Source organism: Protopterus annectens, chromosome 12.part0 (assembly GCF_019279795.1).
Source record: "Protopterus annectens isolate FY-2018-M chromosome 12.part0, PAN1.0, whole genome shotgun sequence".
Lineage (NCBI taxonomy): Eukaryota > Metazoa > Chordata > Ceratodontiformes > Protopteridae > Protopterus > Protopterus annectens.
In genome coordinates this window covers 1,540,983,761-1,541,010,693 of record NC_056746.1, presented here as the reverse complement: position 1 = coordinate 1,541,010,693, position 26,933 = coordinate 1,540,983,761, and the positions used below count along the sequence as shown (strand labels likewise).

Here is a 26,933-nt window from a genome sequence, read left to right as displayed (position 1 = left end):
AAATTAATTAAATAATGCTACTCACATCACTATACGATACCTTTGGTATGCATAAAATGCCTGTTCTCCTGTGTAGCATATCTGACATATCAATCTACTATACTCTACATTACACAAATTTTACATGGTATCCCATAATGCAAAGCATACTTGCACAGCGGGACCACTTTAGACATGTCATTGTCGTTATATGCCCATACACATGCGTACTGTTACAGTATATCAACATATACTATCCCCTGCTATGGCACATACTTGTTGGACATACCCTGCCACTGACGGCGGGTCATATGGCATTGTTCTATTTAAAGCCCTCATGTTGCATCCCTTGTGGTGTCTGTGCTGTTTACCTTGTGGCCCACTGCTGGACACACAACTTCTACAAGCGTTAGTATGATCAGCAAGACATCACTACATAAATACCATTTCCCACTTTATGCATTGCGGACACTTTTAATTAATGCAAACCAGGCTATACATACACTGACATAGTTAATACAGAACATGCTATACATACAGTTACATACAGAGTGTTCTACATACCTTGATATCGTTCCGGTATTTCGTCTCTATCTCACTCTTCTGTATCACTCTTTAAACTGGTTTACGGTATGAGCATATGGTTTGCATATCTGGCAAGCCATCCTTATATACGTCGATACCTGCAACATGTGGTTTACTGCCACCAGTTGGTGTTCCTGTGTGACTAATTACGTGCACATCAGCTGTGCAGCTACTCCATTCGCCAATTACGCGACAACAGTGGGGTATAATTGAATTCTCCACTTGGGCGTTGGCCATTTGCCCTACCTTCGGGGAGACAGCCTGTATTGTGTTTTGTTGTGTGTAATTGCAACTGCTATGTGTAGAGCCAAGTGTAGTTTGGAGTCATGTCCCCCGTGGATTGTGTGTGACGGCTTGAGTATGTGGTTCTACATGTGACTGTACCTGTCATCACACCCGTCTGATAACGGACTATTGCAAACAACATCTGTAACATCGCTGTTTGTTCCATTATACAACGGATACAATTTTGCATGGCACCTTTAAATGTGTCTCTCACAAGGTATATTAACAGTTCAGCAGATGAAATTAACTAACTGGATGTTTGTGCTGTAATTATGGTCTGTATTGCTATTGTTTCCAGTGTGGGGGATGTAGGCGGGTGCACTTAGCATATACGGTTTTGTGGGGCTTGCATTTCTACATAGTCCATATATATGTGTGGGGGCTCCTTCCCTAATTAAAGAGCCATCATTTAGTAGACTTCTGTTACGGGATTTTACATTGGGCCGTTGTTAATTGGTTTCTATATGGTATGCAGGTGAGGTTGATACTTCCATACCTCGAGATGTACAGCGATATGTGCAGGGATATTTCTAAATGTCAGCTATCCCGTGCATGTCTGTCCCAGATATTTGCAGTCATTGCAGTGGTGCTGGAGACAGACCCTCTGTGGGATGGGTTGCCACCTTTTCATATGGCCATAGTTGGACACTTGCGGGTCACACAGTGGTGTTTACAGGCTGACATATAGCCACGGTCAGTACACAGGATAGCACATACTTTTATCCTCATTACATACCTATTGTTCTTGGACTTTGCCTACTTATCATATTGCATGTAACATTTCCGTTTCTTACATACAGGCATGACTATTTCCTGCAACTATTGCATAATATTTGGGACATACTAATGTCCTAAACTCTCGGACAGTTGCCCTTTGTAATGATCCATGTCAGGACACACCTGCCCAGGGAGGGGCTGTCCCTCCCAATGTGGGACAGGTGTTTACCGCATGCCTACGGCTAGCTATACCCGCACCTACCATAATGATCTACCTCCGAGTTGGCACCTATAGACACATGATGCGGACACACACACAGACATTACAGTCACACGGAAATGCACATGGCACCCTCAACACACACATACACAGGCTACATCACTCACAAACACAGTTGTACACGGTACCTACGTGGACCGCACTGCCGGCAGCGGTGACTACATGTCCCTTCCTATCGTCATAATATTGCTCGCAGTTCTACTGTTCCAGTACTGTGTTCTTTCTGTCTTTCAGCCTCATGGTTACGCGTGTCGGTGTGTGACACAGTCCATAGTTGGCGGTATCCTATTTAATATATATCTGACAGGGGTGGTGACAGGCACACTACACCTTTCATTGTGTGTTTGTTGGTGTATACTGTGTTTCCTGGACTCCGCATGTTTGTGTCTATACCTGTCACATTACACACCTGCCATAGGTTAGGATTACCACCCATCCCACTTTGCGAGGGACAGTCCCTCTTTGTGCAGTTGTGCCCTGCAAAATATTTGTGAACATGGCAAATGTCCTGCAACTTTGGAACAAACATATTCCCTATAGTTTATGTAATAGTCGCATACAACACTTATTCTGTATCTGAACCACCTACATGTTACAGGACACGGAACTACGACCATTACTAGAATAAGCTTTTATCTAGACAAAACACTGACTTTCTGGTTTTTGTACTGGCCGGGTGTATGTGTCGGCCTGCAGACATCTGGCATATGTCCCACATTGGTCATTTGAAATGTGGCAACCCTATCGTAGGTACATCTTGGCTAGCAATAGTGTTGGGTGATTGTATACATGATTGCCTGTTCAACTCTTGGCAGTGGTCGTTTTACCCTTCAGAGCAGGCGCTGTTTATTCAGGGGTGACTAATGCTGGTTTCACCTGTTCTGTACATCATTGACCGTGATCTGCGCAGTGGTCGGTGAAGCTTAGCCCTGTTTCATGCATATCCGTATAGTCGTATTTAAACATCGCTTACCAGCAGTGGGCAACGCATATTCCCCCTAACGTGTGCTACACATATTCTGATGACCTGCATCCGGAATGCATTACCCGTGCCATCGGGATTACGTTACATCCCTTGCAGGATGTGGGACAGGGAACATGCACGACAGTCACTGCATATACCACTTGGACATCTGGGAGTTGTACACGTATTATGTCATTTTGTATGTGGAGTAGACTACAGCAGTTACTCCACACTGCACTCACATGGATAACTCAGTTAGTTTACATATTGATGAGTCCAGTTAATGGTATGTCCATGTGATGTTTACTGGATGTACTCCGGCATTGGGTATGTATATCACAATGAGCTACACCCGATAATGTGCTACACCTTCATACGACCGTGGGTGCAGTATGCTGGGGTGACGAATACCTGTCATGGGTACATCCCCTGCCTTGACACAACATCCATGATTACATTATGTGGAGCCCCTCATTAATGCAGCAGGGAATCCATGCTGAGTGTGTGCAGGACAGTGCTTACACACATGTGCTCCCGTGATTGCCTCTGCTCCAGTAAGCAACAGTTGCTTACTCTATGTTGTGGCGACGGGAGACACTGTTTGCCCCATTTAGTGTTTTGCCTCTGACAATCGAGTGTGTACCTACCGATGTACCTGAGAACCTATACACACAGCACAGACAGATGCTGATAGGTGCATGTACTGTTCAGGTGTTGACATTCCATGTTCCAATGGCTGTTGTGTGTACAATGTTTGAGGGCTGCCTATGTAGGATTCCACAGTGGGCCACCTATACATCACAATTTACAGGTGGTCGTGTTTGTGTGCCATCCATTTTACTGTGTGTGCAGGTGGAGAGGAGTGTCAGTCCGTGGGGGCCTACACTGTCAGAGTATGTGCTATATGTTCCCTCTTTGCCAAGGCGTAGGCATATTGGGCATGCCTCCGTCTACCTACTGGGGCTGGCACAGTGTGTCCGTGGTCTGGATCCCTCTGTGCCTGTGTTGACGTTAGCAATTGTGGTGGGCTGTGAGGCCCTCCCCCATTTTGACCCTGCTGCAGCTGTTTCCGCAGGATCATAGTATGTAGCATGGCACATACTATGAAGATGTGGGTACACGTGCCTAGAGAGTACTGCAAGGCTCCACCAGATGTGTCCAAGCACCGGAACCATGATTTCAGCATCCCGAACACACACTCTATGATGATTGTGGTTTGTGCGTGTGCCTCATTATGGTGTTCTTGCATTGGTGTGTGTGCATTTCTGATGGGGGTCATCATCCATGGCTCCAGTGCATAGCCAGCATCCACCACAAGGTGGCCTTGTGGGATGTCCCCCCTGACAAATACCTGATACAGCTATGAGGCATGCCAGATATGGGAGTCATGGTAGCTTCCAGGGCTGCCAGCACACACATCCATGATAATGCCCTGGGCATTGCACACGACCTGGCAGTTGATGGAGTGGAATCCCTTATGGTTTATGTAGCACCTACCATGCTCACCGGGTGGTAACTTGATATGTATGTGCGTGCAGTATAACGCACCCAGTACGTCCGGGTAGTTTGCCACATGGTGGAAGTGACGCATATTGCTGGCCAACTCCTCCTGAGTTCGAGGAAAGTATATATGCTCATTGGCATGTGGTAAATTTCTGAAAATGAAACTGTAATTACAGAGGGCAACTTGTTAAAAGCCTCATAGGAAACATTTTGAACAAAGAAAATTATTAGGAAAACATGCATCAGTTATGGAAAGTGCATATAACCATGACAGTTTCTTTATAAGATTCTTGGGTAGAATATTGTATTGTTTTTGAGAAAAACATAGAAGAGTTTATTTACAACTATAATTGGATGTTTGAAAAGGGAAGAGTATGAATATATATGATTGCAGAATAAAATGTTATATGAATTAGAATTCAACAATTGAGACCAGTTTGAGAAAGAACAGAAAATGTATAAAAGAAACAGAAAAATGGAAAAAAAAATGTTATTTAAACAAAAATACTATTTTTGAGGATGGAGAGAGATTTAGCTACAATAGTCAAGGATAGTGTTAGCTTGATAATGGCAATGAAATATAAAGACTGTAGTATGAAAAGTACACAAAATGCAATAATGAAAATTATTGAGGATTATTGTTAAAACTGTATATGATAAAGGGCAAAACTTTGAGAAAATTAAGTAGTTTATATATATATATATATATATATATATATATATATATATATATATAAATATATATATATATATAAATATATATATATATATATATACACACACACACACACACACACACACACACACACACACACACACATATATATATATATATATATATATATATATATATATATACACACACATATATATATATATATGTGTGTGTGTGTGTATACATATATATATATATATATATATATATATATATATATATATATATATATATATTCATGGGCAATGATTACAAATATAAAATAAATATAATTTTGGAAGAATAAGATTACTTAGAAACATGAATAAGAATTCAGTATCAGGTATGAATGGCATTGGTTATGAAGTTAAAAAGAAATATTGAAAAAAGTATTTGTAGATATTCTGAATGAATTGTTAAATGCAGGATTTTTTAAGAGGAAATAGGTGAAGGAATATGAAAATGTGTTTGGAAGAAGGACAATAAAAGGGACATTAGAATTTGAGACCTAGTACTTTCTATAATACAGATTTTAATATAATTATGAAGATAATGCAATCAATGTTTAAGAAATGTATGTATGAAGTCATTATGTCAAGAGTTTATGGAATAAAATATAAGAATTGTCAGGAGCTTTTAATTTTAGTGAAAGAAGTAATTATGGAAATATTTAATTGTTTGTGTCTTTTGGCTTTTCCCAGTTAGGGGTCGCCACAGCGGAACTCCGGTCCGCTAATGATTGGTAGTGGATTTTTACATACCGGGTTACCAGCCCTGATGCACAACCTTCAACGAAGGCACGCCCCATTCACGTATGCCTCCACACAGAAGATGCTCTAGCTGAGAATCAAACGGGACAACATCTTGCTATGAGGCGACAATGCTACAGCAGCACACCACCGCAGATTTGTGGAAATATTTAATAAAATGAGGAATTAAAAATGATGGTGGGATTATAAAAAAAGTCTATTGATAATGTAGAGCATTTATATTTATGGAGTATTTAAAACAATATGAAATTAAATTCAACATTTTCAGAGTTATAACATCTGTATATAAAAATAATTAATAAGTGAGTGTTATAGATAATGAATGGTTTAGCAAACGTATTTCAGAACAATGGATAGTGAGGCAAGAATATCTGGTAATCAATATTTTATTTTCTTTAGTTATGAATAAAGTTACAAGACACAGACAATGTTGGATATCAGAAGGTACCTATCAACGACAAGGAAGTGTTGCTGTTCTATTTATCACATGCAGACTATATTATAATAATACCAAGGAACAGATCATGGATGAAATAGATGTTAATAAGTATGTATAAGTTTATGAAAAAAAGTAGGTTTAGATCTGAATAAAGACAAGAGCAAGGGACCAGGAGATATAGTAAAAATAGAAAGGATTTATTTTTCTAGGCAGGGAAAATCTTTGTTAAAGGGAGGTAACAGTGAAACAGTGGCAAAACTTCACTGAGGAATTAAACGTGTCATTGAAGATGTTCAAATTATCATTCAAGAAAATGATATATTTAACAAATTCAATCACAGCTGGAAAGATAATATTAGTATATTATGTGTATATGATCTTATTCAGCAAAGATAAAGAAATTATGCAGGTAATGTTTAGTATTATTTGGGATTCAAAGTAAAATTCCATTAAAAAAGTGAATTATATCTTGCTGAAAAAGATGGTAGTTAGGGTTTGTTGTATCATGTAGCATATGCCAAATCTTTATACTGATACTGGACCTTGAAATGTAGAATTGCACGATTTTTCTGTCAGATGCAGCAAAGTCTAGGAAATGGTGGTAATGCAAAAAAAAAAAAACAAAAAGAAAGAAATATTGTGAATGAACACAAACATATTGTTTTAAAAATATTGCATTGGAGCCAAGTGTGCAGAGTATAGAAAAACATAGGAAAAACTGAATGGCAGTATTTTAAAGAAGTGTTATGTTGTGAATCCATGAGAAATTTGAATTAAATATTTCACTGAGACTATGAGGAGGAGAAAATTAAGGTATAAGTGCTATGACCAGATTTTTATGGAGTCTTTCAATAAATAACATACCAATGTCGGGAACTGTGTTATATAAAAGAATGGCAGAAAGGCTGGGGGAAATCATGAAGGTACCACAATGTGCACACCTCTGTGTACATGTTACAGTAACATTTTATTATTTAGCAACATCCCAAAAATGTCACAAAGACATGCAGCATCATCTATACCTGGCTCTGTGGTCATGCTGAATTTTAATTATATGCTAATTAGCAATCGACTCTCTCCCCCAGAGCCACTGCCAAGAGGGCATATACATATTGAGTGATTCAAAAAAAATACTTATACATATTGAGTGATTTAAAAAATTGCTTGTCCATGTAGATCTGCATGGCCAGTCTCATCACATCAGGGTAGTGAACATAGCCAAAAGGCTTTGCTCAACTACTACTGTGACCATGGTAAGGGAAATGGGATGTGGGGACCCACTAGATGTGAGGGACTACTCAACAGTAAAGGGCCATAATGGCACCAACAGCAGTACAGGGATTGAGGACATGGGGCACTAGACAACAGCGAATCTACAAATGGACTGTAATGACATGTAAACTATTATGCTGATTGGGGGCTGAAGGAGACACTAACCACCAGGGCAACTACAACTGTGCTATAATGACATGTAAACCCTTCCAATGACTGGGGAGTTGGGGGGACACACCAGGCACCAGGAGATACTAGACAAGTGGCATAATGGTGCTTCAACTACTACAGGAGATGGGAAAAACTACAGAGAGCTACAGGGACCATGGTGTTTATGTTTGTGTGTATGTGTTTGAGTTTTGTGTGCCTGTGGGAGAGTGGAGGAGTGATCAGGGTGTAAATACCAGGGCCTACATAAGCAGTAGTTTACTGCTATGACATACATCAAGGTAGTAGTGGTGATTAAAAGACATAAAAATTAGCCAGTAATGAGATCTTTTCTCAAATCAGCCACTATATCGCTGAATCACAAAATACCACATCATGAGAGCAGGGTATTTTTAGTGAAAGCCATAGGCTCTTTAATGAATTCTCACACAGCCCTGAATCTGTAAATCATATACATATATATTTATACGTGTGTGTGTGTGTGTGTGTGTGTGTGTGTGTGTGTGTGTGTGTGTATGTATATATATATATATATATATATATATATATATATATATATATATATATACACACACACATATATATATATATATATATATATATATATATATATATATATATATAGGCTAATAGGTGTTTACTAGGCTAACAACCACAAGAGCCTTTTTAAGCCTAGCCATGCATCCCAAATCTCTGACAAGTTCTAATACCCTTGATAAGTGTAAGCACGGGCTTGGGAGATAAAACATTTACAATCAGGGGTGTGGAAGATAAACCATTTACAGGTTACAGACATATGTATATAGGTTTATAGTTTCATAAGTAAGTACTAGGCTATCTACCCGAGGGCATCTATAAGCCTAGCAGAATGTGTTGGCATTTGCCACCCCCTTAGATTAGTTCCCTGTGCCTCTGTCCAGCAGAGCCATTAGTTCCCTGTGCCTCTGTCCAGTAGAGCCACTGCAGTGATCCTCGGGGTAAATTTTCTGTTTCCCATCCACTTGTCAAGGTTTATCTTGAAGAGTGTTAGTGAGAGGCTCTGCCTAATGTAAATTGGAATTCTGTTCCAAAGCATAGAGAGTCTCTGGGACAGGAATCTATCCCTCCAGCACATCCTATTTATCATTGTGGTGAGGTTTAGATCCCTAAAGCGTGTGGCTCTCGGGGATTTGTTTTGTTTTAGGTGGAGCATGTCCATCAATTCTGGGTTGGACATGGCCTTGTATGTCAGGCAGAGATAACCTCTGAGTAAGCGGTATGCAACTGAGTACAGCTGGAGTTTCTTCAGCTGGGCTGCATAGGGCATCTGTTTGAGGCCAGTAATCTTCTTGGTGAGGTACTTCTGTGGTCTTTCCAGCTGTTGCAGGTGTCTTGAAAGGTACATCCCAAATGGGGCGTTTTACTCTATGGTGGGTCTGATGAGTGATGAGTAGATGGGCACAATAACCTCTTTTGTTCTAGATGCAAACCCTTTTGTGATTAGGTGGGTCACATAGAAGGATTTTCTAACCACCTTGGCAATATGATTATCAAAGGAGAGATTACTATCTACTTAGGTCCCCAGATCCCTTATTATATTTTCTGTATTTAGGGGACTATCACGTATGTGGTAGTTTATGGGTACTTTGTTTTTTCAAAAGGAGATGATTATGCACTTTTTGGCATTTAGCTTGAGGCCATGATTTTGACACCAGGTATCCATCTCAGTGAGACCCTTCTGGAGGATGTCTGTATCAGCCAGAGAGTCAATTATGGCATCCAGTTTGCAGTCATTTGCAAAGTTGGTCATCCATAGTCCTATTGTGCTTGCCTGTTACTCTGAGAAGTATATACCGAACAAGAGGGGTCCCAGGACTGAGCCCTGGGAGACGCAACTTGTAACCGGTTTAGAGTCAGACCTAGAGCCTGCAACTCTCACCATGTGGGTTCTATCCATGAGCCAATTGGCAACCCATCTCCTGACTTAGGGGTTTATTTTCAGGCTGGTGAGCTTGTCTATAATACCAGAATGGGGAATGGTGTCGAAAGCCTTTGCGGGGTCTAGGTAGGCTGTGTGGACCTCCTTTCCCTCATCTAAAGCCTTGGTAACTGTCTCAAAGAAGTCCACCAGGTTTAGGAGGCATGATCTGCCCTTAACAAAGCCAAACTGGGTAGGGTCCAATGTTTGGAGGTTCTCAATATCTTTGTTAATGAGTTCCATGATGATGCGCTCCATAGCTTTGCAGACCAAGCTAGTCAGGCTTATAGGGCAATAGTTCCTGGGGTCCGTTGTGCCTTTACCTTTGTGGAATGGGATAACTGTTGCCGTGCACCACTCTATGGGTACGTAGCCTGTAGAGACTGAGTTTGAACAGTGTGTTTAGGTGAGGGGTTAGTTCATTTTGGAGCTCATGTAAGACACAGCCTGAGACACCATCCGGTCCCATTGAAGCTGTGTTTTTGGCTTTGGATAGGGCTGTTTTAACCTGTGTGTCAGTGATTGCTGTGGCTCTACATTCTTCTGGTACGGTTATGGGCCTTTTGGGGATGAAAGGGGGGTGAAGTTTGCACTAAACCTGTCTGCCAGAATGTTGGCAGTATCAGTCGGTTCAGTGTATTCTCTGCCATTCTGCACTAACTCAGAGCAGATCTGAGAATTTCCAATTAGGTTCTTGACATAGCTAAAGAACACTTTGTGGTTATATTTAGAGTCCTTGGCAATTTTTCTTTTGAAGCTAGCCTTGGAAGATTTTATGAGGGATCGTAGTTTCTTGCTGATACTGATCAGGGATGTATTTCCTTCTTGGGATTTTACTCTTTTCTGTACTAGTTTTCTCCTTCTATTGTACAGCTTGTTTATGGCAGGGGTCTACCAGACTGGTTTCCTTTTCTTGTAGGACTGAGTCTTGGTTTTACTTGGGATGGCACGATCCATGCATTCTTGTAGGTGCTCATAGAGTGCCTTTGTAAGGGATTCAGCAGTTTGAACAGCATTGTCCTTTAGCATAGGGGCTGTGAACCTTTCCACCTCGGTCTTAAGTAACCTGAAGTTTTCTTTGAAAAAGTTTTTTACAGTGGTTTCCTTTATTGGGTTGAAGGCAGAATGTGGGTATCCAGAGTGATTAGTCTATGGTCTTATCTAACCAGCGAGGGGTTGACCTCCGGTGTGGAACACCGGTCGCACATGTTATTGATGACCAGGTCCAATATGTTGTCCCCTCTGGTGGGGGTATTGACCAGTTGATCCAGGGTGTTCAAGTTTATAAATTCTAGGAAGCATTGGGCAAGAGAGTTAGTACTTGAGTAGTTCTCCCAGTTAATGTTTGGGTAATTGAAATCACCCAATGTTAGGACATTTGGTAGGACCTTCATATTTTCCAGTGTCTCAAGAAATGCAGAATGGGGGTCCTGGGTCATGGTGGGTGATCTGTAGCAAGCTACAATTTGAATTGCAGTTTTGTCCATTGATAGTTGCACATGGATGATCTTTGAGCCATCGTGCTGCACCACTAACCTGGAAGTGTGGGTATCCTTGATGAATATGGATACACCCACACCTTTTATGTTTCAGTCCAGGTTCTGTGGCTGAAAAGTATGGTATGAGTTATAGCCTGGTTGTGCTGGCATGCTGTCTGGAGCCTTAAACCAGGTTTCTGTTATTGCACAGATATTGATGTTCTCCATACTGAGGAGTGCCTCAAGTGCATGCATTTTGAGGTTTAGACTTCTGGCGTTGAGTAGCATTACCCTCAGTTTTTGGTTACTTGTGCTATTTACGGTGGTGGTTTTTTTCTTTTGAGCCTTGCCTAAAAAATGCACTATGGGGGTGGCAAAAGCCTTGGCCAGTATTTGAAAGCCTAAGGGTGACAGGTGCAAGCCATCTCTTGTGAAGCAACGTGGCTTGTCGAGCATGTCATCCCAGGCGGACAGATACTGGATCCCCTTTAGCCAATTGTTGGAAAATGATAATTTTATTCTTTACACTGTGGCATCATTCTTGGTGAAGGCAGGATGCTACTTAGGGTCAGGGTCATACCGGCCTGGGCTACGGGATCAGAGAGCTCTTCCGTGTCTCTTTTCATGTAGTCCAAGGAGGTACATCTCAGGTCATTCACACCAACACGGACAATGATAGAGTAGTATTTGTACTTGTTTTGGAGTGACCTGAGCACTTGTGTTATGTGGCAGATCCTGGCACCTGAAAGGCAGCTAACTGTAACCTTCTCCTTGTCCAGCCTAGTTAGTGGGACATCAGTGTGCCTGACTATAGAGTCGCCTATTACTAGTGTGTTGGGTATGTTATTTTGCCTTAAGGGCTGTGTTTGCATGGCACACTGATTATGTGAAGTATGTGTTTCATGATTTGTGATGGGGTGTGGAGGTTGCTTGGGTGTCTGCTTTGGAGGTCTCTGTTGCTTTTGCATAGTTTTATTTAGAGCCTCTGAGTATGTGTTCATGTATTTATGTGTGTTATTTGCCAGTGTTGGTTTAGTAGGTCTATGTGAGACTGGTAGTGTGTTACAAGTATTTCCCTTCTCCTCTTGACTGTCAGTTCCAGTCTTGGGTTGAGAGAGCTTTGCCTCCAGTGTGGCTGTATAATTGCATCTCTTGCATATATTAGTGTTTGGTGGTAGGAGGAGAGGGCTGTCTGTGTACATGAGACAGTTGTAACATTGCCTCAAAATGCCCAGATTCACCAGTTGGACTGGAGAGTATACTTGAAACTGCCCTTTGGACATGCCTGAATAGGTAAAGTGAGCTGTTTTACTGATTGACTGGTAGGGACGAATAGAGAGCCTTGTCCTTCTGGACAGTATAGAGGGGTCAAGTGCTAGGATTAATTAGTGCTTGCTATGAGTTTTGAGCAAGTACTGGGCTGTGAAATGAATGGTTTGAGTGCTTAAGTTGAAAGCTTGTCTAGTTCCAAGGGAAAAATTGAAGAGTAGACTTTGTGGAGCTGGGAATAGTTTATCCCTAGCTAACCGGCGTTGCCCGGTGCGCAAAACCGCGCAAATGCGTTTTTTTATAGCAGGAAAATGAAAGCGATAGAAATTAGCCCAAAATGACCAATAAACTACTAACTTCTGGACTGAAGCCACTCCTCCAGGGACAGATAAGCTGTTTAAAGCTCCCCTCTCTCACATGTGAACAGAGAAACTTCCTTCTATCCAAGTAAGGTATGGGCAACACAGAAACTTGTAACACAGCCCTGAATTCAGAAATAACCTGAAAAGTGGACTATACTAGTTCAGAAAGGAGGGAAACAAGTATATATATATTTTTTGTTTTGCTTTTTTTTTTTTTCTTTTCAGAAAATAAATCAGATACAATAAAAAAACACTTTAAATGCACAGAAATGGTTATTGCACTTTAGTGTGTAGCCTACAACAGTTAAATAGATTATTTAAACACAAAAACAACTTAGTTCAAGTGCAGGCAACAAATAAGTACAATATGTAGCAGAAATAAGCTTTTTTAAATCACAGAAATGCTAAAAAATCAGCATTTTAGGAGGACTTAGTTAAAGACAGCAAGAAAATGCAGAAAATGATAATCACTCTCAAAGTCTCTCTTTTGTCTCTCTGCTGCTATAGAACTCTGCAGGACACCTGACAGACACTTGCTGAGCTGAATACAAGCACAAATTAAATGTGGATTTTATAGCAGGGAAATGAAAGAGAGAGAAATTAGCCCAAAATGGCCAATAAACTACTAACTTCTGGGCTACAGCAAACAAGGTGCACAAATTTCAGAAAGAAGCAGTTCAAATATGCAGACACAATAAGCCTTTAACCAGAAATTCCCAGCTCAGAAGAGCAGAGTCTAATTTCTCCTCCCACAAGAGTGCAGACCTCAAACCTTCTTAATGTAATATATATATATATATATATATATATATATATATATATATATATATATATATATATATATGTGTGTATATAATATATATATATATATATATATATATATATATATATATATATATATATATATTATATATGTATATATATATATATATATATATATATATATATATATATGTATATATGGTTCCCATTCAGAAGCCTGAAACATCATAAGCCTGAAAATCAAAATCCTGAAACCAAAGCCTGAAAATTCAGAATCCTGAAAACTCAAAATCCTGAAAGCCAAAAATCCTGAAACTCAAAATCCTGAAAACACAAATAATGCTAATATGTCACTATAAAGACACTAATATCTACCAACTGACCCTGACCCTAACCCTAACCCTAAGGTCCGTCACTATCGCACACTCACCTGAGCCGCGCCCTAACCCTAACTCACTTAAACCGCCTCTAACCCCAATATCTGTCACTATTGCATACATGCCTAACCTGCACCCTAACCCTAACTCACTTAAACCGCCCCTAACCCTAACATAAAACCAACCGCACACTTACCTGACCCCAACGCATGACCTAACACCACAGGGCTAACAATAGCAAAGCCACAATGACATCAGTATGTCTATTTTGTGTTTTCAGGATTTTGAGTTTCAGGATTTTGGGCTTTCAGGATTTTGGGCTTTCAGGATTTTGAGTTTTCAGGATTCTGAATTTTCAGGCTTTTGGTTTCAGGATTTTGATTTTCAGGCTTATGATGTTTCAGGCTTCTGAATGGGAACCGTATATATATATATATATATATATATATATATATATATATATATATATATATATATATATATATATATATATAGATAGATAGATATAGATATACAATTAACTGCACTCAACAAAAAATTGAAAGAAGAGAAGAAATTTTAACTAAGAAATGAACTTCGTGACAATAACAGCATTCAAAAAATAGTAAATCACACCAACAACTCCTGTAGAACTTAAGCGCTTTCGTCTTATTTATTATCAAGACTTCTTCAGAAAGACATGTTTCATAAGTATGAGCAACCATTTTCACTTCCTTTAAATACATTAGTTCTAGCAGGCCATTTAAATTAACAACAGTTCCTTTCCAATAGTAAAGTGTGAACAAGCAGGGTGCTGTGTGCATTTTCATTAACATTACAATCACAGTTACATAAGGTAAATTGGTCAGACAGTAATAGCCTTGTGGTGCCGTGTGCATACTAAAAGGGATTGTGTGCAAAAAAGGGACTGTGTGCAAAAAGGGATTGTGTGTAAAAGCAAAGAAAAAAAAATGGGGGAACCAGGAAGGATGAGAGTCATGCTGTGATGATTCTAATATAAACATGTAACTTATGAGTCTTTGCCTCCAAAGGTAAGTAAAGAAGGGAACGGAGGAAGGTGGAGGAGTCAGGTAGAGTCCTACTATGCTTTGGTATCAGTGTGTGTGTAGAGAAATGTGTGGGTATGCCACCCGATGGGGGAGTGGGAGGAATGCAGTGCGGACTTGAGGGGGGGGGCTGTTAGGGGGCCACCCATGACAAGGAATGTGGAGCATATGAATAACAGAGTGTTCCAGAAGACTGTCAGTGTGAATGGTACCACCCATGGGCTGGTTCAGATAGTAGCACCTCTTGAATGGCTGTGTGAAAAGTGAGACCGGGGGGGGGGGGTAGTTGGTGGGGTCAGCAGGGGCTAGCCTGGTGACTGGGAACATGTGTGTAGGGGGTATGGGGGAGTCGAACGTCAGAGAGAGAGAGAGAGAGGAAACACATTATATTCACTTCCACAGTTGTAAATCCATAAACACATTAAATCCACTTGCACAATTCTTCAAACCCTCTTGCACAATTCTTCAAACCCTATCACATTTCAATCTCTATACCATTTAAGTGCACATTTAATGTTCAGTGTCTCATTGAGACCTGGATAGACATCAGCTCTCAGTTCTATCTGCCATTTTAATTCCCGGACTTGCAGGAATGTGTCCATGTCCCCTACAAATTCTATTATTTTTTCCAGTGCTGTGAATTTGAATCCTGTGAAGTTTGGGCAAATAGCACTGTGTTTAGCTAAGGCATTCAAACTGTTCTGTTTGTGAATTGCTGCAATGTGTTCTTTAATATGGCTACTTAGCTTGCTGTTCATTTTGCCGATATAGAAATTCCCACAGTGTTCGCAGAAACCACAGTAGACTACATTTTTTGTGTTGCTACAAAACACAAAAAAATGTAGTCTCCTGTGCTTTCTGTGAACACTGTGGGAATTTCTATATCGGTATATGTCTATCCAGGTCTCAACGAGACATTGAACATTAAATGTGCACTTAAATGGTATAGAGATTGAAATGTGATAGGGTTTGAAGAACTGTGCAAGAGGGTTTGAAGAATTGTGCAAGTGGATTTAATGTGTTTATGGATTTACAACTGTGCAAGTGAATATAATTTGTTTCCTCTCTCTCTCTCTGACTTTTGACTCCCCCATACCCCTACACACATGTTCCCAGTCACCAGGCTAGCCCCTGCTGACCCCACCAACTACCCCCCCCCCCGGTCTCACTTTTCACACAGCCATTCAAGGGGTGCTACTATCTGAACCAGCCCACGGGTGGTACCATTCGCACTGACAGTCTTCTGGGACACTCTGTTATTCATATGCTCCACACTCCTTGTCATGGGTGGCCCCCTAACAGCCCCCCCTCAAGTCCACACCGCATTCCTCCCACTCCCCCATCAGGTGGCATACCCACACATTTCTCTACACACAAACTGATACCAAAGCATAGTAGGACTCTCTACCTGACTCCTCCACCTTCCTCCGTTCCCTTCTTTACTTACCTTTGGAGGCAAAGACTCAAAAGTTATGTGTTTATATTAGAATCATCACAGCATGACTCTCATCCTTCCTGGTTCCCCCATTTTTTTTTCTTTGCTTTTGCACACAATCCCTTTTTGCACACGATTCCTTTTAGGATGCACACGGCACCACAAGGCTATTACTGTCTGACCAATTTACCTTATGTAACTGTGATTGTAATGTTAATGAAAATGCACACAGCACCCTGCTTATTCACACTTTACTATTGGAAAGGAACTGTTGTTAATTTAAATGGCCTGCTAGAACTAATGTATTTAAAGGAAGTGAAAATGGTTGCTCATACTTATGAAACATGTCTTTCTGAAGAAGTCTTGATAATAAATAAGACGAAAGCACTGAAGTTCTACAAGAGGTTTTGGTGTGATGTACTATTTTTTGAATGCTCTTATTGTCACGAAGTTCATTTCTTAGTATATATATATATATATATATATATATATATATATATATATATATATGGATCTAGTTTACATAACCGACACTGCAAAACACCGACAACACAAACATCGACACCACATAATCGACAAACCATAAACACAAAACCTCACATGCCCGACAAACAAATAACCGACGGTCCACAAACACGAAACCTCATACGCTTTACACACCACAATAACAACAATCAACTAACAAAACACATCCCCTGTCCAAAAACCACACACACAATACAAGCACACCAAAATCCTCACAAACCCACACTAAACCTCACATACACAACTATCTACAACCCTAACCCAAACCCTTACCCTAAGGTCCGTCACTATCGACACTCAGCTAACCTGCTCTAACCCTAACTCACTTAACCCACCCCTAACCCAAAAAATACTAGTACTGCACACTTACCTAATACGACATCTAACCCTAACTCACTTAACCCGCCCCTAACCCAAACACTATCACTACCGCACACTTACCTAACCCACAAGACTGACCCTAAATCACTAAACCCACCCCTATCCCCACAGACCATCAATATCCACACTTAGCTTACTCACCCTAACGTCCGTCACCACTGCATACTTACACAGCCTTTTACCAAGTCACTATCCTCGCATCGGTGTTTTGATCCATAGCATCGGTCTTCCGGATTGTCGATCTTCTGGCGCCGCAATTGTCGGTGAAAGCAGCTGTCGGTTATGTAAACTAGAACCATATATATATATATATATATATATATATATATATATATATATATATATATATATATATATATATATATATATATATATATATATATATATATATATATATATATATATATATATATACATGTATAAAATATGGTTTCTAGATTCAAGGCTTATAAATACCCAGGTCTGTAAGCTGTAGCTTTAAAACTAATTCTGAAGCAGAGACAAATTTAGAGCTGAACTCATTGTTTTTTTTTTTTTCCGTGACATTTGATTTGTAAAGTTGATTATATGTAGCATTTCAATTTGTTTTTGTTATTGTTTAAGCCTGAAGAAGCACTTACATGTGTGAAAGCTTGCTTCTTATTGGTTGTTTTATTTACTAAACATTTTTTTAACTGGAATTACCTTCAGCCAGAATTTTGTTTTGTTTAAGGGTATAAAGGAAGTAGAAGATCTGGATATGAATGTGATACAGTATAGATATTAACGCTTATTAGTTTTTACAGTAATTTGAAAAAAAGGATAGGTTTTGGATAATATGGGTAATTTGTAATGCAACAACAAATGAGATTTTAATTTAAAAAGATATTTTAAGAAAACTTAGGTTGTAGTTATGGTAGGAAGAGCAGGTGTCAAATGGAACTAAGATGTGTGAAAAGTGATAGTATTTTGAATTATTTTACTTATATAAGTTTTATTTTCTGTTTCTGGATGAAGTAAGAATGATAAAAGTTATTTGTGTTTTAAGTAAAAGGGTGTATGTGAATATATGAATATGTAAATTTGTGTATATAAATCATACCGATCAACCTCTTAGTGCAAGAAATCTGAATAAAGCCCAATAAAACGGGGGAGAGAAAGGCTCAAAAATAGGGACATATTTTAAGTATTGCTCGTATAAATGTAGAAAGTTGCTAGAGTGACAGAGTTTGTTTTAACATACATTTTCTGAAGGATTTAAAGTCTGAAACTTAAATGTATGGCATTATTTAGTGACTTCAGTCCTCAAATCATCCCAGTGATTTGCTAGAAAACCACAGATTTTATGAGGAACTAGCCAAAAATCTGGACATTCTACAAAAATCTGGAGAATTGAGAGATATGCATTATAAATAAAGGACCCCTACTCATTTTGAGAATTGCTGTGTGATCTTTTACATCCAGCTGAGCTACCACCAATTCAGGCTGATGGGACCTTAGTTTGATGTCTCATCTGAAGAAAGTATCCCTCTAGTGGTACATGTATTGTCAGTAATAAAAAATTGTAATCCAGTCACCTGGGATAGGAAGAGAATCCACAGCCTTCTGATCTTCTAACATGAAAGTTCAATGTACTTCCTGCTGAGCCTCTTACTTGGGGAGGGATTTATTTATTAGAACTTTCTAATGAAGATAGGTACTTTACATTTTTATTGCTTTTTTTTCTCTTCAGTATCACAAAGTTTATTTACAAGGTATTTTTATATTTAGCATGTAGATATGCTTTTCTTCAAACACTGTTCAACATTATACTCTGCTGCGTAGTCACATGGTCCTTTCTTACTCTGTACCCACAGTTCTGAAGCTGCTGAAGATGGCTGTAGGGATGAGGGCCCTGCTGAATACTGTAATCCAGGCACTACCTCAGGTATGGTGGAAAATCACTGTCACTTGATAAGTCACATGTCAGTATGTCCCTGTGCTGTGTTGTAATCATATGACTTTTTCTGTGTTTTCTAAGTTCTTGCTACCATTGTATAAAGATCTCTTTTCTCATACCATTTCTCTGAATGGCAAAAAGTGACTGGATAAAAGTTCATAGAAAACTATGATTTTTCCAGTTGTTTAATTTATTTGTGTGCCAATAGATTTATGCCAAATTCTCGTGCCTTGCAATTTATCTGTTTATTTTGTTGATGTCTGCAGACATATGGAGGGGAAAATTAGTGCAGTCGGCCTGTTTCTGAATCAGAAAGTGTTTCACTGTGGGGATGTCTGCTTTTGGTAGGGCTTACCACCCATGTTAACTCTTTCTAAATCTCAGGGACAGTGTTTCTATAAACATACAGTTATCAAACTTATTCTATTTTTGTCTGCAATTGACTCATGGTTTGTACCAAGGAAGAAATCATATCATCACTATATAATAAACAACCCTATCTTTGCTATGCAATTAGCTTTGCTATATCCATGCCTTGATGGATATTCTTGTACTACAGGAAAGTGCCATGAAGTTTCATCCACAATAAATAAATAAATAAATAAAATATATTTAAAAAAATGCATTCACTGCATGAGTATTTAAAGGCTGTTAGCCAATGGATTCAATTGATCAAATCCTGCATAGCAATGAAAAAAAAATGAAATAAAGACAGTACATGAGTTTTCTTTTTTTCTGCATACATAATAGCCCTCAAAATAATGTGTTCCAAGTTCCCAGGGACTGCTGACATCACAGTGTTACCCACAGTGGGTTATGTACTTTTATAAAATGCATTTCAATTATTTAGAAAGGAGTAAAAGACATTCATAAGTTATGTAGCTGAAACACCAATTTCTCCAAGGGGCATTTCCATTTATGCCATTGGCTACAAGTGGTTTAGGGTATTACACAGAGGAGACTCAGTCTTGGCTGGGTCTCAGTTGCAGTTTCTACTAAATGGTTTGTCTGTGTGACCTTTTTACCCTTTGCTTTGAATGTTCTTTGAGATATTTTGTGAGCACTCTAATATTTATGGACATCAGGCTTGGCCTTAAGCTCTTTGTTTCTAAGGTGTAGCTAAACAGTCCACTTATGCTCTACTGACAAGGTTAGAAAAAGACCTTTCTACATTTAGAAGTGTGATTTAATTGGTTTGAATGTGTTCATAAGGACTTAAGAAGAAGAAAAAGTCATGAGCATTCACTAGCCATATAGCTGAAACACTGGTATGGCCTTAAAGCATAATCTGCATACATCTCATGGGCCTCCACTACAGAAGATTAAGATTCATAAATTATTATATTTAAAATTGTTTACAATATTTCATATTGCTGCATATGTACAGTCGTAAATTATTAGGTGCAATTGGTAATCTTTTTAAAGCCAAAATGACATATTTAACAGTCCTGTAACCACTTAGGTCTGGACAGTACCCTTCAGTTTCAGTAGTTAATTCCATAATATTCAGGAAAACGAGGGTTTTCTTTTGTTGCATACATTGTCTAGTATCTGTTGCTATGATCAAATAATGCATCTATGTTGTTAGGTCTTTGTTAAAAGATATCCACAGTATTTGAATACAGAAATAAGAAATGCAAGATTCAGGTCTATATAGCTGATACTCTGAAAACTCTTGTGATTTTGTGTTGTTTGACTTCTAAAAGGCTTGATGTGATGAAAAGACTTTGAATTATGAATGCTCAGTTAAAATTTTGATTAGGAAATATGCTGTTTGGTGATTTACTTAAAAGGTATGAGGACTTATTTATTGATGTTGTCTGTTTACCAAGAGATCATGGTGTTCAGACAGAAACTAGTACTGCCTGTAGTACATGGTCCTGGAAAGTCTTAGCAGCTTTGTAGTGTAAAACTAAAAAGAAGTTACATTCAGGTTAAAACAGGTGTGACTGGGAAATGGAATATATTGGTTACTCTGGTGGATCCAAACAAATGTTGTATTTGTACAATTCCATAAGGCTTGGAAAAAATCTATAAAAGAAGGCATTCTTCGTGCCATACTGTTGGAAGCATAGTGTTTGCCATGAGCAGAATATTTTCTTGTGCTTGATGATAATCTGATATTTTAGTAAATAAATATTGCTTCCTCATATTACCAAAAATGTATAAGAAATGAAAATGAAAGGATATTTCTTATTATTATATCACAGAGTGCACCATCCATTAATCAAACAACATACATGACATTTTTTGCTTACATTTTTTAATGTAATTTTGTGAACGCTGAATGAAAAGAAATGTCATTCAGTCTTGTGACTAAAAATAAGTATAATGACAAATTCAGAAAAAAAAATGGAGCTTTTTAATTGTAAGTAAAATTATATGCTTATTATCTTTAAATTTCAGCACATTCAACTTTGTTTTAGTCAGACTTTGTTTTATTAGTATTTTTGTTAAAGTAAAAGTACATAATTCACACAGGGTTGGGAGGGTGGTCTAATGGTTAAGGTGCTTGCCTTGCAAACACAGGGTGTAGGGTTTGAGTCTCACAAGGGACAATTGGCTAGGCTTAAAATGGCTTGCAAAGGCAGTAAGCTTAGTACTAATCTATGAATGAATGAATCACAATAATATTCTAAAATAGCACTATTACTGTACTGTTACATTTGAATACCAACTGCATGTATAATTTTGTATGAAGTTCCTATGTAGTCAAAATGAATGCAGCTGCAATTAGCACTACATACAGCTCATATCATATCTATTATTCTGCTGTGTAAATTCTTAAAAGTGACTAAACTTTGCCATTTTAGATGATTAGCTGCCCTCCTCAAGCCTTCAGCATTTTCTACTGCCCTTGATTAACTAATTACCAAAAGTTTAGCCCAGCTCCTTTCCCTCACGGTCTTCTAACATAACTGTGTGTGTTGTTTTTATATTCCTCAACTGCAATCTAAGATTCTAGGATCCTTCTAACTTGCTTGATCATGTTATACCTCCCACTGTTTGAGGTAAATACAGCCCTGATGTCAAATGTGAATATCATTAATATAATAAGTCCATTTGTTTTCATACTTATTCTAACATTTCAGAGATCGCTCCTATTTCTACTACACTCTGCTAATCCAATTACCATGCTTTGATTCCCTGCCCCTGTATTATGCTTCCTAATTTGACTTAATCAAACTCTAAATACTATTATCTTGCTGCGTACAAGAAAATGTATTTCTCTGCAAGAACGTTAATCTATTACACTTTGTGAAAACATGTGAAAAATAATCTTGTATTCCTGCTCTTTTGCCACTCTTGCTTTTCACCAGGTACCATTTATCAGAATAAGGATAACTAATTATGACCCATTCTTCATATCTCCATGGAGTCTGATCTTTGGATTGCAATCCTTTAACTGTGTAGAAGTGTAGCATCGGAGGAAGATTGCACCATGTTATTCATTCCACTGATAGTACTTTTTCTTTATATTTGGTTACTTCCTTCTCTTCAAATCTAATATTTAAGGGCATCTGGGTACCTCCATCGCTCTTTGCTGAGAATTACTCTAAAAGCCAGTGTTGTTTAATGCATACCATGTACCCCTTTGTTCTAAACTGATGGGTAACTAATCTGTTTAACTGAAGTAAGGTCAAAAACCCAGGACTTTATTCTGTACAGTGCTCATAGGGACTTTTCTTATCCTTATTTCCATTTTAAAATTCAACTCCATATAACACTCCTTCTGTGACATCTAATACCTAAGTAAGTCTTCAGATTAACAATAAAGTTAAATTTCTGTTATACAGTAATAATATTTTATCAAGAGAACCTCCAAATCAAATTAAGTAATATGTGAAAATTTGAAAAAATATCTCTACCGTCCTTTACAGCAGTGACTCCACATATTGTGATTAATCCCTTTAGAATTTGTAAGATTCATAGAAAATGTCAAGGCAATTCAGTCTCGTGACTGTTTATACCTTGTCATTACCCATACTCATGCTTAGCCTCCTTTCTGCAGGAGGGCTAGACCAGTAAATCTCAAGGTAAAGTTGTTGGTTCTAGTCCAATCATCCAGGTATCAGTTGAAGGATTATAGTAAATCTTACTGCATAACTTGCTGGGGAAAGTCTGTTCCAGAAGCTGGGAAGGTACTGTGTGATGAATCTGTCTTTCCACTTTATTTACCTGCTGCTGAAGATTTAGGTCCCCGGTTCTGGTATTTGTGAAAGTATTAGATATGCAGACCACTGGGTCTATAATTGTGCAAAAGGTGAGGCACAGATCTCCTCTCAAGAGTCTATAAGATACTGAATTAGAGGACACTGCTTCCAGCTTCATTTGTTAGCTTAGGGTCTTTAACATTATAATATCTTTAGTTAGAATCTCTGAGGCCTTGCTAGTCATTTGATACATCTGCTGAGGTACATCCAGAAGGGGGTGCTTTACTCAATAACTGGCCTAATCAGTGTTGCATTTAGGCAAGTGAAGACTTCTTTAGATCTGGATGATATTCCTTTGGCAATTAGCTGCATTACATTTTCTTACTACTGTTTTCACATGATGGTCAAAAAAAGAGAGAATTATCAAGCCACATGTCAAGGTTTCAAACTACATTTTCATTTTATAGTGAAGTATTGTCTATAATATATGCTGAGGGGAGTGACTGTTTACCAAATGCAATTATATTCCACTTTTTTGCATTTAATTTGAGTCCATTTTTGTTACACAAAGTATGTACAACTGTGAGTTCTTGCTGAAGGGGTTAGATATCCAAGGGGGATTTGACAATAACTCCTAGATTGCCATCATCTGCAAATATGTGTAGCCAGAGGTCTTGTTTCCTAGTCTAGAGATCAGAAAACTAAATTCCAAAAAGGAAAGTTCCTAATACTGTGCCCTAGAGAACAATATTGGTTGCCTTTCTACTATCTGATGAGGTCCCTGCCTGCCACTTGAATCTTGTGGGTTCTGTCTTTTAGCCAGTTTGCTCTCTATCTTACCATATAATGATCTAATTGTAAAACATTTACCTTTCTGATAATGTTAACATTGGGAGTATAGAGTTGAACATCTTGGGCAGGTCAACATATGTAGAGTGACCAGCATTACTACTGTCAGCAGCCTGTGTAACCCTCTGAAAGAAGTTAACCAGATTCATTAAGTAGGTTCTTCCCTTGAACAACCAAACTGCTGATGGTGAAGCCCACTAAGACTTTTGATATCATAGTTTATGAGGTCAGATATAATACATTCCATGGCTTCACACATAAGGTTCATCAGGATGACTGGCCTATGATTCCTGGGATAGATGGCAGAGTCACCCTTATGTAGAGCATCATCACTATGGTTTGCCAGACTTTATGGAAGCACCTGCAGCTAAGCTTAGGATAACCAGTTTAAGGACTGGCTGTGTAAGATTATACTGAGTATTTTGTATTAAACATTCAGGTATTATCAGGCTGCATGGATGAAGTAGTTTTGATTTTAGATAATACCTTCTATACATGTTCCTTTGTGATAATAGGCAGTAAAAGGGATTCAGGGGTTTGTAGGCTTTGGATAGAAGTCATGGGGGTAAAGCTAGGACTGAATTTGTTTCTAAGTATATTGACTGGGTCCAAGTGGGTGCTACCATATTAAATGAGTATAGTGTAATGGTGGGTGGTGTTCCTTAGTTTATTAACATAACTAAAGAAAGATTTATAATTGTCATTAGCTTTAGATGCCAACCTAAGTACATGAGGTGCTTTTGTAGACTTAAAAGTCGTTTTTCATTTTTTTAGTAATACTTCTGATACTGTCCTTGATATGATGGGGTTTGGATTTGCTGTATAATTTTATTTTTTTTTTCTTTTGTTGTTATATCCGTGGTCCACAAGGGTATTGCTTCTTTTAATTTCCCTTTATAAATTTTGATCTGGCTGGAACTAACAACTCTATATGCTTTTATCCAAATGGACATAGAACTTATTCATGAAGCTACTTGATGTTTCACAACTGGAGCTGATGCTACCATAAGTGCATTTTGAAATCTCATCACAGAATTGGATGAGGTTAATATGTTTCAAATCTTTGAATTCTGACACATTTGCTGCAAGTACTTTATGAATTTTGAAGGTGAATGTTATTAATTTATCATTTTGAGAACCAATGAAGGAGCTACCAGAGGAATTGGTTATGAAGTGGTTATATCTGTAAGGACCGCATCAAGAATATTATGTCTTCTTTTTGGCTTGTTAACTGTTTGCAGCTTGAAGTTTTTATTAAGTCTAAGAACTTATGCCATACAATCGAGGTACAGCATTGCAGTTTATTGGGAAGTATTTAAAGCCTCCTGATGGCAGTTCATCAAGTACGTTTAGAAATCTTACATGCTCTACAGGGGCCATGGAGGGTATCATATAGCATGTTATAAGCTGATAGTTTCTCCTGTTTGGAGGGATTTTGAGTAGTACATATTCAGTTTATGGACCTCTAGGAATCTGCTTGGAGGAGATATGACTTTAGCAAATATGAAGATCCCACTACCATTTAGTTCAGGTCTGAAGACATGCTAGATGGAAAATCCCAGGTATGGAGGGAGTTCCTTTATTGTCAGCATAAAATCTTTAGCAACATCAGCTCAGTGCACATGAAAACAAAAATAAGTACAACTATATGCATATAATGTTGTTCATGAAGTCCTTCTTGCTGAGTGTGCATTACTGTCTATCACACATCGCCTGTTTTTTAGGATCCTCTCATCCTTCAATTTTTATTGCAAAATGCATCTCACATACAAATATCTGTCTGCTAGTTTCTAGATGTCTATAATATGACCATTCTAGTAACATATATATGCTTCATATCAAGGATGACCTTTGACCAATTGGACCTATTTATCCTAGTAGGAACTTGCTTCCTCAGAGGTCCTGCACTAGGCTCTGACAGGGTCATTATGCCTTATGTGGCCCACAGATTTGCCTAAGAGACACAACGGTAAAGTATGAGGCATTTTACTACCTGTAGTCTTGCTTCTGCAGTAGCTACAAGACTTGTAGTGAAGCCGAATACATTTCCTGTCATGTACTTTACTCTTGGTTTGTTTTGTATCATTATTTCTATATCATACCACTTGTATGGCTCATAGTGTTACCTGCTCATACTGTCATAGTAGTCAGTTCCTCCCGCTGAGTGCCTGGCAGGATTTTCCACACAAAAGTCAGGTTGGATTAACATCTGGTTATGTGTGTCATTTCAGTTACTGTCACAGAAGATAAGAATGGGTTTAATTTGAACACCAACAGCTACATTGTACTTTTTTCATTCTCTTGCTGATGTAGGATGTATGATTGTTTGCTATGAATGTCACAATGAAACATAGCTCTGAAATAGTCAGTCTAAGCCAGTATGAAAACAAATACTAGTAAGCATAAAAACAGAAACAGGTACAAAGATCTGAGCTAACTTCTGATCACCAAGACGTGTGAAAAAATGTTACCAATTCAACAGTATGGCATAGAAACAGTTGTTGACATTGGAGACAGGGACAAAATAATCCCAGTTAAATGAAACAGGAGGAGTGTATGTCTATTCCATTTCTTTAAAGGAGAGAAAAAGTCACTTGCACAGTTTGACTATAACATAAAAACACTGCAGGAGCACTAGATTTTCTGAGTCACATTTAAAATATGAAGGACAAAAAGGAACTTGAAGATGGAAAGTAGCTGGATTGTGCTGAGGAGGAGTTTTGGGGAGGGGACTGTACTGTAGAAAAGTGTTGCAGATTTTGTA

The 26,933-nt window shown here is 38.5% G+C and overlaps 1 protein-coding gene across 3 annotated transcripts in view; it reads left to right on the top strand.

The window, feature by feature from the left end:
• LOC122817286 (voltage-dependent T-type calcium channel subunit alpha-1G-like) overlaps positions 1–26,933 on the top strand; it is a 1,023,270-nt gene that overhangs the window by 809,400 nt on the left and 186,937 nt on the right. For all 3 annotated transcript variants that reach the window (XM_044090511.1, XM_044090510.1, XM_044090512.1), the window contains exon 24: positions 19,084–19,154. In XM_044090511.1, coding sequence (XP_043946446.1) covers positions 19,084–19,154 — 71 coding nt within the window. The remainder of the gene's footprint in view (positions 1–19,083; positions 19,155–26,933) is intronic.